Source organism: Crocuta crocuta, unplaced genomic scaffold (genome assembly GCF_008692635.1).
Source record: "Crocuta crocuta isolate KB4526 unplaced genomic scaffold, BGI_CrCroc_1.0 scaffold333, whole genome shotgun sequence".
In the NCBI taxonomy this organism is placed as follows: Eukaryota; Metazoa; Chordata; class Mammalia; order Carnivora; family Hyaenidae; genus Crocuta; species Crocuta crocuta.
Genome location: NW_027532856.1, coordinates 3,333,556 through 3,349,159, shown reverse-complemented (window position 1 = coordinate 3,349,159; position 15,604 = coordinate 3,333,556). Strand labels below are relative to the sequence as shown.

The 15,604-nt window shown below is 34.7% G+C and overlaps 1 protein-coding gene across 1 annotated transcript in view; it reads left to right on the top strand.

Annotated features, from left to right (window-relative positions):
* The window catches only part of VMP1 (vacuole membrane protein 1), a 130,388-nt gene that overhangs the window by 47,491 nt on the left and 67,293 nt on the right, over window positions 1-15,604 (top strand). Inside the window, exon 6 of the mRNA XM_077745627.1 lies at window positions 14,511-14,678. Within this exon, the coding sequence (XP_077601753.1) occupies window positions 14,511-14,678 (168 nt within the window). The remainder of the gene's footprint in view (window positions 1-14,510; window positions 14,679-15,604) is intronic.

Below are 15,604 nucleotides of genomic sequence, written 5' to 3'. Positions count from 1 at the left end.
CATTGCTCACCTGTCTATTCCTATATAAGATAAAAATGAGGAAAGACATTGGCAAAAGTAGGATTCTGGTATAACTGGATACTGCTTTGTATAGGTATAATGACTCTGGTTATAAGTATGCAGTGATTCAGGGCTCTTGCGGGAAGACCAAACAGGCCCTTCTTAGAAAAGGTCTGTTTGCACTTTTTTTGATGAAGGCATGATCAGCTCTTCTCCCTGCCTTTCCCCAAGGAGTGACTCATCCATTAACTCTTATCCACATCAAAAGAAGAAACCAAGGTCTCCAGGATGGTAGGGCCAGGTTTTCACAAAACAAAAGGGGTGTGCATAGACTGGATTACTTCCTGACTTTAAATCACTGTTTATTAATGTGTGCTTTAATGAACAGTAAGGAGATTCAGTTTAGCTGAAATTTGTCCTGTTATATTTTAAACAATTTATAATAACCTTTTTTAAAGTTCTCTATAAATATGTGGTTCACTTCTCTTGAACACTTAAATCAACTTTATGATCAAAAGTTGCTTAGGTTTANAAAAAAAAAAAAAAAAGGAATTGTTTATATAGAATAAGATATATATTACATAAATACACTGCAGGACATTGTGGTAAATATAAATAGTGACATTCATAAATTGTTAGAAGACCCCTGAAATAGGAGGGAATTCTCTTGGAGAAAGAAGAATGGGAAAAGTTCATGAAGATGGGCTTATTGAGGGATAGGCAGTCAGATAGGAAAGTTAGAAATCTTGGAAATGGAAAGAAGACCCATGTGAGAAATACATTGGTGCCAGATTGTGGAAAGCTTTAAATGTCAGAGTAGGGAATTTGTTTTCGGTGTCACAGAGAGTTCTCCAAACAAGTTTTAACATGTGGTTTAGGAACATAACTCTGACAGCATTGTGGAGGATAGATTTGGTGGGGAAGCAGCTGAAAATAAGAGGTCCAGTTAGAAGGCAGTTATCCAGGTGAGAGGTACTAATTACTTCATGTAAAGCAGTGACAGTGGGAAGGGTATGACTGTTGATGAAAAATGACCTAAGCTGTCTATAACTTTTACTTATTTTGCATGATAGTTTTATATTGAACATCACTACAGCCTCTGTTTTATTTCCCCAGTAAATAAAACTACATCTACTCTCTGCTTTATAAATAACATTGTAATATGCTCTTTGCATTAAATTTACTTAAATTTAGATAAACAACAGGCATAATGATTTAAAATGTGATTTTTTTTTTATTTAGTGTTTATGAGCATATTTATGATCTCTGGCATGTCTGTATAGTAAAGTATGTTCTTTTTTTATATAAGAAAAGAATTCTTACTGAATAACAACTTAGAAGTTAAATAGCATTTGTAAATTGCTCTATGCCTATTCTATTTCTTACGCAGGCCTTTTTGTTCCTTTGTGTAATGTCTATTTCATGAGCAAATTTTGCCTGGCAGGTAGTGCAGGTTTCATTCATTTACTTTATTCATGTTTTTTAATAAGTAGATCAAATGTAAAAACGCTTCTGTGGCTGGCAGATTTTTCTCAGGTTGCACCTTTTAAACACTCTTGGATGTTAATTTCCAGAAATTCATTAACAAATCTCTTTTAAGCAAGCTTGTAGCAGGTTTCCTTTCAGAAGATTTAGAACATGAGTGATTCCAGGAATGCTTATTTATTAGTGGAAATTATGCCCAGAGTAAAAACAACTTAATGAAGGAATGTTACTGCTGTTATTAACCTCTTATTTCCACCTTAATGGCTGGACTCAGGGCTAGACAGCCCAGTGGTCAGCACTTTTTCTGTAAAGGGCAGAGTAAATATCTTAGGCCATTCAGTTTCTCTTGCAACTCCTCAGATCTATCATTGCAGCGAGAAACCACCGAAGGACAACGTTTAAAAGAATATGAACTGTATTCACAGAAACATGTTGATCTTCAGTTTGTAGTTTGCCTTGCTCTAACTCACAGTAGTTAGAATGTAGTAGAATGAACTACTGTCACAGGGGTGACAGTAGTTCATTAAAAGAAGCATATTGAGTTTGGGAGCCTTAGTGAGCTAGCCATCTCCTAAGGATTTTTACAAGATACAGGCATTAAACTCATCCATTGGCCAAAAAAGATGACCGCTTCTCTCTTTCAGTCATATTAGACTTAACATGATGGTTTATAAGAGACTATAGTTGTGCGAGTGCTTGAGTGGTCTAGAAAACCATGAAGGGAAAAAGAACAAACTGTGCACGAAAAGGAAAGTGAGGGAATTGCCTCCAAATGCGCTGCCTGATGACAGCAAGATTTAATTCTGATTTCATGCAGTAATCATTGATGTGTGCAGTTATTAAATACTGGTTTTTACAACATTGCATTCATTATGAGAAGTAGGTAATTTATGGATTAAGTTTAGAGTGTTATAAACAGCTGGGAGAAGTGATGGGTTGCTTCAGTAGCCACCTTAGAATTATTTCCCATTACTGGAAAAATATGATTCATAATTCTGTAAACAACTGGGTTAACAAAAACAGGAACTTTGGTACTTGATAATGAGAAATATATCTCAGGCATGCTCCTTAACACACGTACATTATTATTCAAGTTATAAGACAAGCAGATGATTAAAGAGCTATTTGTATACTCTATGTGCCATTTATGATTTATAAAGTTTATTCTACTTAGCAATAACAGAGCATGAGTCCTTTGACAGGAATTTTCAAGTCTCAAATATATGAACAGTTCTGACACTAGGTGGAGCAGTTTCCTGGACAAAGCCTTAAGAAGCCCTATAGTCCTTTCAAAAAACCCCAGTCTTAGAAAAAGAAGTCTAATGAGAACAATAACTATCAACAATAATGATAAAAGGCACTTAAATATTAAGCTATAAATAGAAGGCTGAATATACATTACAGATAACTTTTCCCTTTGCCCTGCACATTTTAACCATTGAATTCCTGAATGGGAGGGATAGTCAGTCACATGTTGAAAGCATTAGAGTTGCTCTGTCTAAATGCAGTTGGGATATAGAAAAGCTTTGGAACAATTCAATTACATCGTAGAATATATTAGGTTTTATTAAAAACTATAACATCAAGGAGTTATCAACTGAATAGTATTAATGAGTTGTTTGTTTAATATGACCATTGTAGGGGTGCCTGGGTGGCTTAGTCGCTTAAGCGTCCAACTTTCGCTTAGGTCATGATCTCACGGTTTGTGGGTTCGAGCCCCGCGTCGGGCTCTGTGCTGACTGCCAGCTCAGAGCCTGGAGCCTGTTTCAGTCTGTGACTCTTTCTCTCTCTGACCCTCCCCTGCTCACGCTGTCTCTCTCTCCTAGAAATAAATAAAAATATTTAAAAAAAAAAATAATATGACCATTGTAACAGAAACAATATTTTTCTCTCTGTTATAAAATAAATATAAAGAAAGTTGTGAGATATTTGCCTTTGGGTAAGATTCAGAGGCCTGTTTCTGCTTTAAAGTTTAGGATTATTTCATAACAAAAGTATGTGGTAATAATTGTGTATTTTAAAATATGACATCTTGATTGCTTTTGAATATTTATAGAACCCTTCTGTATATAGCACCCTGTTTCCTTTAATGAACAAGTGCTTTATAGTATGTATATAGTACTTTATTAGTATGCTACTAAAAAGCTGTTTTTTCCTTAGGTGTAGACATTTCTTATACTTTTTGATTGTTGGCTCTTTAATGCCTAAAGTAAATGTTACTTGGAAAAATGCATGGGTATGGACTGAAATGCAGTAGTGAAGTAGGTTCAGTAAGAGAAATATTGTAGTATTGATTTAATACTATGAGGTAGAAGAATTCTTTTAAAAAATTGTTAACCAGCCTCTTTTTTTCCCTGCTTGACCCTGATTAATGCTTCATTGCTCACCTGTCTATTCCTATATAAGATAAAAATGAGGAAAGACATTGGCAAAAGTAGGATTCTGGTATAACTGGATACTGCTTTGTATAGGTATAATGACTCTGGTTATAAGTATGCAGTGATTCAGGGCTCTTGCGGGAAGACCAAACAGGCCCTTCTTAGAAAAGGTCTGTTTGCACTTTTTTTGATGAAGGCATGATCAGCTCTTCTCCCTGCCTTTCCCCAAGGAGTGACTCATCCATTAACTCTTATCCACATCAAAAGAAGAAACCAAGGTCTCCAGGATGGTAGGGCCAGGTTTTCACAAAACAAAAGGGGTGTGCATAGACTGGATTACTTCCTGACTTTAAATCACTGTTTATTAATGTGTGCTTTAATGAACAGTAAGGAGATTCAGTTTAGCTGAAATTTGTCCTGTTATATTTTAAACAATTTATAATAACCTTTTTTAAAGTTCTCTATAAATATGTGGTTCACTTCTCTTGAACACTTAAATCAACTTTATGATCAAAAGTTGCTTAGGTTTAGAGAAGATAAGTAAAACATGTCTAGGGGCACCTGCGTGGCTCAGTCAGTGGAGCATGGGACTCTTGATTTCACAGTGGTGATTCAGGCCCCATGTTGGGTGTAGAGACTACTTAAAATATTAAAAAAGGAAACATATCACGGATTAATTCAGTAAAATAAAAATGACTTCAATAGCATGTCCTTAAAACTTGGGAGCATGCACTATAGACTTTGTTATACATTTTTGTTTTAGTTAGCAGTTTTATACTTGCCATAACACTTTTACTATAGAATCTCATAAAGGGACCCCTGGGTGGCTCAGTAGGTTAAGTGTCCGGCTCTTGATCTCACAGTTCATGAGATTGAGCCACATGTCCAGCTTTGCACTGTGCAGAGGCTGCTTGGGATTCTCCTTTTTGCTCTCTCTCTGCTCCTCCCCTGCTCATCCTCTCTTCTCTCTCTTTCAAAATAAATAAACATGTAAATAAATAAATAAAAGAATGTCCTACATTCTTACCCTGTTACTTAGGTTGTGCAGGCTTTGTTATAATTATTATTATTAGGCTTTTCATCAAATGAATGTGAGATAGAAATCTGATTATATCTAATAAGTTACTAATATTCAGAAACAAACCCACATTAATGTTCAAATTACTGCTTTTTGACATTATATATACTGCATTTTATATAGAGTGACCAGAAGCTTAATTTGTAAATTTGGAACTTCCTGACAAAAATAATATGAACACTAGTTAAATTTTTCAGTGTCTATTTGGAATCAATAGTTTTATGCTTTAGCCTTCTAGAATGATTTGCTATACACCATAACCTTAGGTAAATTGTTTTCTAACTATGATGAGAAAAGTAATGATTAAAAGAATTTGGGAAGTAGAATTCCTGTTTGCAAAAGCATTTTAAAGTCCCTTAAAAGTCAGACTTAAAGAAAACAAAGGTTTTGTAAGTTGTACCGACAACCGTTTGTCATCTTTCATTTATTTATCACCCAGATATTCCTAATGAATCACATTCCAGCCTAACCACTGACTCCTTTTGTGCCTTAGTAAAGGAGTGTGGCAAACAAATGCTTTCCCAGTGAATCAGCACAAGATTCTTGATTTTATTACATTTGCCCTAAACTTTCCAGACAAAACTAATTGGAAATTTTGCCTTTGAGATCTTGACTTCTGTGTACGGATGATGGATTAGGCTATGAATTGACATTACAGATGTTGTGCAAACAACTCTAGTCGTTAAGAATGTTTTATCAGTTCTAAGGGAGCTGCCTAAGGTGAAAGAATGTCTGTCTGTCTGCTTATCTTCCTTACAAAAATTCATATATACACATACTTATATGCTGTTACTTAATGTGATATCATATTCTTCATCTGGGTTGATAAAGAATTTGGTTAAATAGGCTCACAGTTAACTGATATGACCATTTTAGGTTTTTGCTTTTAAAAAAATGTATCTGCAAAACAGGGCCTTTAAATAAATCCAGCAGTAAAGTTCAAAGGCAGAAAACTTTTTTAATGAAGCTGCAGTGCATATATAAGTCTGCCATTTTACTAATATAATTTTTTCAGAGATTAATATGTGACTATCCCACTCCTTTCTACAAAGATCCTAATTTGTGTTTTTGGTACCAAGTTTTCTTTCTCAGAGTTTATATAGGTACATTATTATCTGGGCACTACTTACAACTTGTCTACCATTTTAGGGTGTTTTTTTGTTGTTGTTGTATAATTTCAGGTATAATAATGTTATCTCTTCAGTATAATTTTTTTAATTCTAAATTTGTCTTGGGGCGCCTGAGTGGCTCAGTCGGTTAAGCATCTGACTTCAGCTCAGGTCATGATCTCAGGGTTTGTGGGTTCTAGCCCCGCATCAGGCTCTATGCTGACTGCCAGCACAGAGCCTGGAGGCTGTTTCAGATTCTGTATCTCCCTCTCTCTCTGACTGTTCACGCTCTCTCTCTCTCTCTCTCTCTCTCTCTCTTTCTCTCTCAGAAATAAATAAAATATTTTTTAAAAATAAATAAATTTGTCTTTGAACTTTTGGTATATTAATTCCTGAAGTTAGAGTACAAATTGACCTCATAGAATTGTCTCTGTTAAATTTTTTTCAATCACTAAAACTTCCTCTTTTATACTGCTCATGAAAGAATTTAAGTTGTAGAAATGTAACTTTTAAAATTTATCTTAAAACAATATTTTAAGAGTTAAAACACTTCTTTCACAAATACATATATCTGCTCTTATAAGAAATTTTACCCCCAAATTTACTATGATTTTGCTCTCACCCAGACATACTATTCTTTGGCCAAACACGACATCGTTGTCCTGGACAAGGCAAAATTATTCCATGATCAAAACTTTGGAAAATAGAATGTAATACATCTCGTGAGACTAGATATATGAGGCTTTAAACTGAAGCAAAACCATATGTCTGATATGTCACAAATAGCTGAACTATCATATTGCCGTGACTTCACCTAGAATAACTATGCTAGATTATCGGGAAAAAAATAGAGAAAGAAGAGAAAAGGACCTAAAACCTGCCACTTTGATGAGAGTATGGTTTTTCATCACAGTCATAAAATTGAACCTCCTTAGCATTAACGGGAACTTCCATTGGCAGTAATTAGGAACTCTCAGGGGTTATGAGTACAGTTAGTGAATGTTACTTGTGACTTGTTCTCTAGGGAATTTATAGAGCTTCCTGTGCTGGGGAATAACAGTCTGGGCTAGATAGAACTGTTTGGCTTCCTTTGATTACCACTACATAGGTTAAACGATACAGACCTTAAATTGTGGAAATTAGCCTTCAGGGCCTTCATCAGCCACTTTTCCTTGGGTAGTGCTCCTTGTGTTGATCGTTACATTGCTTGCATAGCACATCCTTTTAAATACACTGAGACTTGTTTTACACCAGATCATATGGTCTATATTGATGAATGTTCCATGTGTTCTTAAAAAGAATATGGATTTGGCTGATGTTGGGTGGAGTGTTCCATATTGTTCAAATCTTTTATATCCATACTGGTTGTCAATTTAATTGTTCTGTCAACTAATAAGAGAAGGATATTGAAATTTTCAGCTGTAATTGTGGATATTTATTTGTCCTTTCAGTTCTGTCAGTTTTTGCTATATGTATTTTACACTGTAATAAGTGCCTACATATTTAGGATTCATCTGTCTTCCCTAGAATTAGCACTTTTATTATTTTGAAATGTCCTTATTCATTTCTAGTAATATTCCCTATAGTCAAGCCTACTTTATCTGATATTAATACAGCCACTCCATTTTTTTATGATTATTTCAAAATGGGCTTTTTTTTTTTTACCCCTTTAATTTTACTTATGGGTCTTGATGTTTACAATAGGCTTCTTGTGGGCCACCTGGGTGGCTCAGTTGGTTAAGCATCTGACTTCGGCTCAGGTCATGATCTCACAGTTCGTGGGTTCGAGCCCTGCATCGGTCTGTGTGCTGACAGGTCAGAGCCTGGAGCCTGTTTCAGTCTGTGACTCCCTCTCTCTCTGACCCTCTCCTGCTCATGCTGTCTCTCTCTCTCTCTCTCCTTGAAATAAATAAAACATTAAAAAAAATTAAAAAAAAAAAAAGAAAAATAAAGTGGGTTTCTTATAGATGACATGTCTTTAATCCAGCCTGACACTTTCTACCTTTTCATTTGTATGTTTGGTCAATTTATAATTAACGTAGTTATCATTCTGCTTGGATTTAAGTGTACCTTCAAGCTGTTTGTCCCACCTATTTTTTATTTTGTTTCACCTATTCTTTTCCTATCTTTTTTTTTTGGATGGAGCATTTCTTAAATATATATAAACTGCTCTACAATAGTATATTCCATTTTCTCCCCCCCATAACGTATGCTGTTGTTGTCATATATTTTACTTCTACATGTGCCATAGTTTTTACTTCAGACTGCTAGTTATTTTTGAAAAGATTTTTAATGAGGAGGAAAGATATTTTATATTTTTAGTGCTCTTTATTTATACATTAAGGTTTTCATCTGGTATCACTTTTCTTCTATCTGAGAACTTCCTTTAACATTTATTATAGTCCAGATCTGGTATAACAGATTTTTTTGGCTTTTGTTTATCTGAAAATGTTATGTTATTTTTGTTTTGGAAATATATTTTCCCTGGATTCTGGATTTTTTTTCTTTCAGCACTTCAGAGAAATAATTCCGTTGTCTTTGAATTGCATTATTCTGATGAGAAGTGTTTTCTGTATTTCCCCATAGTTACTTTATCTTTACCTCTCCAGTTGCTTTTGAGATTTTTCTCATCATTATTGAGTTAATAGCAATTTGATTAGATTGTGATTATGAGGATTTTCAGTGATTTGATTAAGTGTTTTATTTTCTTTGTATTTGTCCTGACTGAGGTTTGTTGAGCTTTTTAGATCTGTGAGTTGATGGACTGATACTTTCATCAAACCGTGAATAATTGGCTACTCTTTCTTCAAGTATTTTTCTGCACACACGCCTTCCCACCAACACGCATCTTTTCCTCTCTTTCTGGGATTCCAATTACATCATTAGACTGGTTGTTTTTATTCCACAGGTCACTATGGTTTATTTCTTTCATAGCCTTTACTCTCTGTATCCTTTAGTTTGGATACTTTCTATGCCCTGTCTTCAAGTTCTCTAATATTTTCTTCTGTGGTGTCTGTCTAATCTGTTGATAATCTATCCCATGAATTTTTCCATTTAGATATTATCTTCAGCTCTAGAAGTTCCATTTTTTATACTTTCCATTTCTTTCCTTGTGTTTGTGTTTTCCTTTTTTTTTTTTTTAAGTTTATTTACTTATTTTGAGAGAGACAGACTGTGAACATGGGGGAGGGGCAGAGAGAGAGAGAGAGAGAGAGAATCTCAAGCAGGCTTTGCAGTGTTAGTGTAGAGCCTAACATGGGGCTCAAACCCATGAAACTGTGAGATCATGACCTGAGCCAAACCCAAGAGTCAGACACTTAACCGACTGAGCCACCCAATCGCCTCTATGTTTTCCTTTAAATCAGGTATCAGCAAACTTTTTTTGTAAAGGATCATATAATAAATATTTTAGATTTTGTGGACTATAGAGTCTTTTAGAGCTATTCAGTTTTGCCATTTTAGCACAGAAGTAGCCAGAGATGATATGTAAGTGAATGGACATGGCTGTATTCTTTGAAACTTTTTTTATAAAACTAGTGTGGCCTGTAATTTGAAGTTTGCCAACTGCTGTTTTAAACCCTTGAACATATTCATATTTACTATTTTTAAGTTCTTGTCTGCTAACTCTATTATCTCTGAGATTTCTGTTTCTGTTGACTAATATTTCTTCTAGTTATGGGTCATATTTTCATGCTTTACAGATCTAGTTGTTTCTTATTGAATGCTGAACATACAGTATTAAAATTGTTGATTGTATGAATTTGTTGTCTTTCTTTGCAGAGCACCAGTTTTCTGTTTTGGTGGGCAGTTAAGTTACCTGTGGATCAACTTGATCTGTTTAAGGCTTTAGAAAAACAAAACAAAAAAAACTCATTATGACCTATTCAGAGTAACTGTTACTCTAGGCTCTTTTTGGGGTCTGCCCTGAATGCTGAATCTCTGCACACTAGCTGGTTGAACTCCAAGTGTTTCCTAGTCCTTGTGAACTCTAGGAATTGTTTAGCTTACAACTCCTTGTTAGTTGCTTTCTCACTACTTGTACATTGCCTAGCCTGATGGAATCTCACCCTAGCCTGCCTGCAATGCAGCTTTGTATATCAAAGTCTCAAGGGAACCCAACTCAGCAACACCACCATGCTGGGTTTTTAAGAATTTATTTATTATTTTTAGTAATTTCTACACCAACGTGGGGCTCAAACTCATGACCCTGAGTCACATGCTCTTCAGACTGAGCCAGCCGGGCACCCCAAGACCACCATGCTTTGCTTGGACCTTTGGATTTTGCCATAGACATGGAATGCATCTACGAATGAAAAGCCAGAGCCATCGTAGGGTTTCCTCATTTGTATTCTTTATTCAGCAGTCAGAAATCATACACTGCTTATGGTACAATACCTGAAAAGAATTGTCCCATGTGTTTTGTCCAGTCTTCTAGTTTACTGTAGGTGTAAAAGTTTGTACCACTTACTTCATGATCTGAGACAGAAAGCCCCCAACCAAAGGCCAGGATCTCTAATCCATACATATCTATATCTAAATGCTCCCCAGACAGGGGAGGTAACCTCCTGCTCAGTACATCATTGGTTTTTCTGTTTCATGGTGGTTCTGTCCAGATAGTGTTTTCTACTTAAACTATAGCTGTTTGTTTTTATCCCTTGCTTTTTCATTTAGTATAGTTAAAATATTTAGCATTTGATACATTGCAGTAGAACTTGTAGGTTTTAGAAAATAAAAGTAAAAGTGAGTTTGAATATGTGTAACCTTTAAAAATATTTTAATCAAAATAATTTTTTAGTCTTGGTGTTTGGATTTTTCATGTAAACTAATATTTATTTCATTTAACTCAATTATATTTAGGAACCATCAACCTATAATATTAAAAAGAACTTGGGAAGTTTCCTATGATTAACATTGTTTAGACTAAAATATCAAGGTATAGACTAAACGGGCTTTTGAGAATGAACAGAGGACAAGAAGCTGAGTTATTTGTGTCCATTTTGTGGGAACCACATCTGCCTCAAAGGCTGAGTAATCATGACTTATTAGTGTGGTTATGGAAAGTATATATCAGTTTAGTTGTGTGAATGAACCGTCCTTTCTTTAGGGAAAAATTCTTATCAGATTGCTGAAATTTTCCCTTTTTAGAATTACTTAAAATTGAAACTATGAATAAGTCTTTTATCTTGTTGGATAATGTGTTTCATCTGTTGAGGTACATATTTTATATTTCTAGAATAGAAATGTAGCTTATTCTTTCCTATATATCCCAGAAATCTTATTGTTTTTAGTATCCAGTACAGTTTAATTTTGTTCACTTAGAGTTCATTTCTAGAGTTGAGAAGTGAACTGTTCCTATATTTTACAGGGGACAGTTTGTGGGAATATCATGGGCAACCCTTGAATTTCTTCTGTTTTACTTACTGGTATCACATTTTTCTTTTGTGTTTTTATACATTATAGGTGGAAGTTACAATGTTTTTTTTAAATTACATCTGATACTTAGCTATGTGTGTACAATAAGACACTTTTCACTATTATTCAATTATTCTGAATTCTACAAACCTCAAACTTCTTTTTTTAAGAATCACAAAATAATTTCCCCCCCCAACTGTGAAATCTCTTTTATGCATATAGTATTTAAAGAAGCAGTTGTGGATTTCATGGTTAATCATAACTTTGAAGGAAAATGTGACTACTCAAAAGCATTTATGTAATTATTCTTTTAATGTAAATATTATTCTATGAATTTCTGTGAATTAAAACTCAAGAAAAAGAGGAAGAGACTAAAAATTCACATAGATTTTTTTTTTGGTCCAGAAAAAACTAATAATTAATTGATTCAGTGCTAAGTAGAGAACTTCATCTTTTAAATTTTATTTGAACGCATAATGCCAGTTGCATAGAGGGAGAAATGTAGCTAAGATTTATGAATATATTTTTCATATTAGCTTAAAACAAAAGTTTTGTTTTAAATCACCTTTTATCTTAATAACAATAGTTCCTTAATGTTTTATTTTCATTGTTGCATCTCGTGCACTTTTGTCTTTGAACCACAAATTCTTTTACCTTATGATTTAAAAAGGCTCTCAGGCCCTCTGGGTGGCTCAATCAGTTAAGCATCCAATTCTTAATATAGGCTCAGGTTGTGATTTTGCGGTAATGAGATCAAGCCCCACGTTGGTCTCTGCACTGAACATGGAGCCTGCTTAAGATTCTCTTTCTCCTTCTGCTCCTCCCTGGCCACACACACCCTCTTTCTCTCTCTCAAATAAATAAACTTTAAGAAATTAAAAAAAAACTCTTGTATACAGAGACCACTTACTATATGTGTGTATGTGTATAGAGAGAGCTAGAGAGGATAAAATTATATTTTTTACATACTAATACATATAATTTCATGTTATATTATTTAAAACATTTTATAATTTAAATTTTTTAAATATATTTTTATTTATTAGATATTCTACAAAATTTTATTCTACAAATACAGTATTTTTCTTCATAATGACTAATGGCTAGCACATTTTGAGGGTTTATTTTAAGCTGGGTACTTTATGTAAGTTGACTGCTTTAAACCTTATGGTATCCCCAGAATGTAGATTCTGAAGGTGTTTGATTATTTCCATTTTATAGATTAGGAGAAGACTCAGAAGGTGAGTGACAGAGGCCAGAACCTAAAGCAGAACTGTGGCTCTAGCAGTTATGCCTATAGCCACTACAAAATATACAGTATACTTTAAATATTTGCAGCTTGTGTGTTAGAGCAACATGCTAAGGATGTCCAGTGGTTAGCTCTGATACCTCATGAGAACTTTGGAAATTATTGTTAGATTTTAATTCACATATGTGATAATTTTTGGAGCTGAATAAAACTATGAGTCTAATTCTGTTGCCTTGCAGAAGAGTAAACTGAGGCCCAGAAAAAAAGTTAAGTGGCTTTGTCTAAGGTTATTTATTTAATTCCTGGGGCGGCTGAGTAGATCAGTCGGTTAGTTAAGGATCTGACTCTTGGTTTTGGCTCAGATCATGATCTCATGGCTTATGGGTTCTAGCACCGCATCAGGGTTTCTCTCTCTCTCTCTCTCTCTCTCAATAAATATTTTTAAAAAGGTTGTTTTCATTCCTGACCCTTAATTTACTGTTATCCCCGGGGGCGCCTGGGTGGCTTAGTCGGTTAAGCGTCCGACTTTCGCTTAGGTCATGATCTTGCGGTTCGTCTTTTCGAGCCCCGTGTCGGGCTGTGTGCTGACTGCCAGCTCAGAGCCTGGAGCCTGTTTCAGTCTGTGACTCCCTCTCTCTCTGACCCTCCCCTGCTCATGCTGTCTCTCTCTCTCTCTCCTAGAAATAAATAAAACATTAAAAAAAAAAATTTACTGTTATCCCAGTGGTTTCTAAACCTAGCCTATTAGAGAACCTAAGCTATTCTAAAGAAATTCTAAAGAAGCTCATTTAAAACATACAGGTTCCCGTCTCTTCCCTCTGCTTAGGGAACCCAGGAATTTGTATATTTAAAAAACTCCCTAGTTGGTTCTTATACAGACCCCTCATCTTGGCATGCGTATACACTTGGGAACCATTAGCCTTTATCACACGTCTAATATTAATCCATTTTAACCTATGTGATTATTATTATTATGTAATATTTTATGTTACTGTGTATTTTTAAATATTTTTTAAATGTAAAAAGTGGGGGGGGGCAGGGAAAGGGGGGACAGAGGATCTGAAGAAGGCTCTGCACTGACAGAACTGCAAAATCATGACCTGAGCCAAAGTCGGACGTTCTACCAACTCAGCCACCCATGTACCCCTAATTTGTAATATTTTTAAATAAAGGTACAAAGTAGCACAAAATCCCCAATAGAAAATACTGCTTTAAAAGAAAAACTCACAGTGTTTGGTTCCACAGTTTTATTTTGTTTTAGGAACTCTTATCTTTGGGAAGAATAAGTGAGGTAGTTACTTCACCAACTATTTTTAAGTAAGGACAAAATAGTGGTATTCTCAAATCATGCCTAAAGGAATAGAGCACAGGATATTTTTATCAAACGGTATAACATTCTTACAAATGAGAATATAGATAAGTAAAATCAAATAAAGCCAGAAATCATATGGTATTGGAGGAGGAAATTGACTATAAAAGGACAGTAGGGAAATTTTTGTAGTGATGGAAGTGTTCTATGTTTGTCAAAACTCATTGAATTATATACCTACATACTACTTATTATATGTAAATTATACCTCAATCTGAATTTAAAAAAACAAGCTAGGAAGAGATTCTGAGGATTATTTTTCCAAATTACCAACTGCAACTTGAAAAATGTAGTTAGATTCTTATTCTTTAGAAGCTAAGATTTTTCTGTTTATGTACAGTAATTAAGGTACTGTTAAAATAACATGTGTATTGATAATTCCTTTTTCATTAATATTTCTCATCAGAGGTTTCTCAAATTTGTTTTATAGGGTCCACATATAGCTTCAGTTACATTAGCTGCTTATGAATGCAATTCAGTTAATTTCCCTGAACCACCTTATCCTGATCAAATTATTTGTCCAGATGAAGAGAGCATTGAAGGAACCATTTCTTTGTGGAGCATCATCTCAAAAGTTAGGATTGAGGCCTGCATGTGGGTAAGATGTCCATTTTCATATTTGTCTAAAATTACCTCATCATTTTGATACTATGCTGTACCTCATCGAAATTTAATCCAAATGTATATCCACATAGCAAGTCAATAGACAATTCATGAAGTCACCAGTTACCTGCTTTAGAGCTTCCCCTATTCATGAATGACATTCAGAGTAAGGCATGAAGCCGTAGGTACAACAAAACAGTGGATGCCAAGTAGACAGGAGAAAGGAAAAGGAGGATAGATGATGCAACTATACTGCTTTGCAAAATTTTACCAATGTTAATATATTGATGAAGACATAGCAAGTGGTTATATTATCAGTCCCAGATTGGTAAATGTTGTATGTCTCTCTCCTAGATTCAGATACTCTGTGTTTATTCTTAGACGGCTTATTTCATTTTCTGAGTTGTTAGTAATACTGAAGTAAGGTCAAATATTTCTCTATTTTTTATTTTTTCTAACATTTTAATTTAATTTTGAGAGACAGAGACAGGGCATGAGGTGGGGAGGGGCAGTGAGGGAAGGAGACACAGAATCTAAAGCAGGCTCCAGGCTCTGAGCTGTCAGCACAGAGCCCAATGTGGGTTTCTGAGCTCATGAAGTCAGACACATAACTGACTGAGCCACTCAGGCATCCCAGGTCAAATATTTCTTAATAAACCAAGCTTTACTGTAGTGGAGACTATGTGGTTGTATATGGTGATTTTGCTTTCATTTGTACCAATTATTCTTTTTGTGGTTTGCTTAAGTAAATTTTGGGAAGCTTTTGTACTATATATTCAGTGGCAGATTATTTTAATCCATACAAAGCATTCTCTTTTTTTCTCTATATGCCTATATTCATTCAAATGTGTATCAATGAGGAATAGTTCATTTGCTAAAGACTTTCTGTTACCCTTTGAACATTTTTTATCATTTGGATTC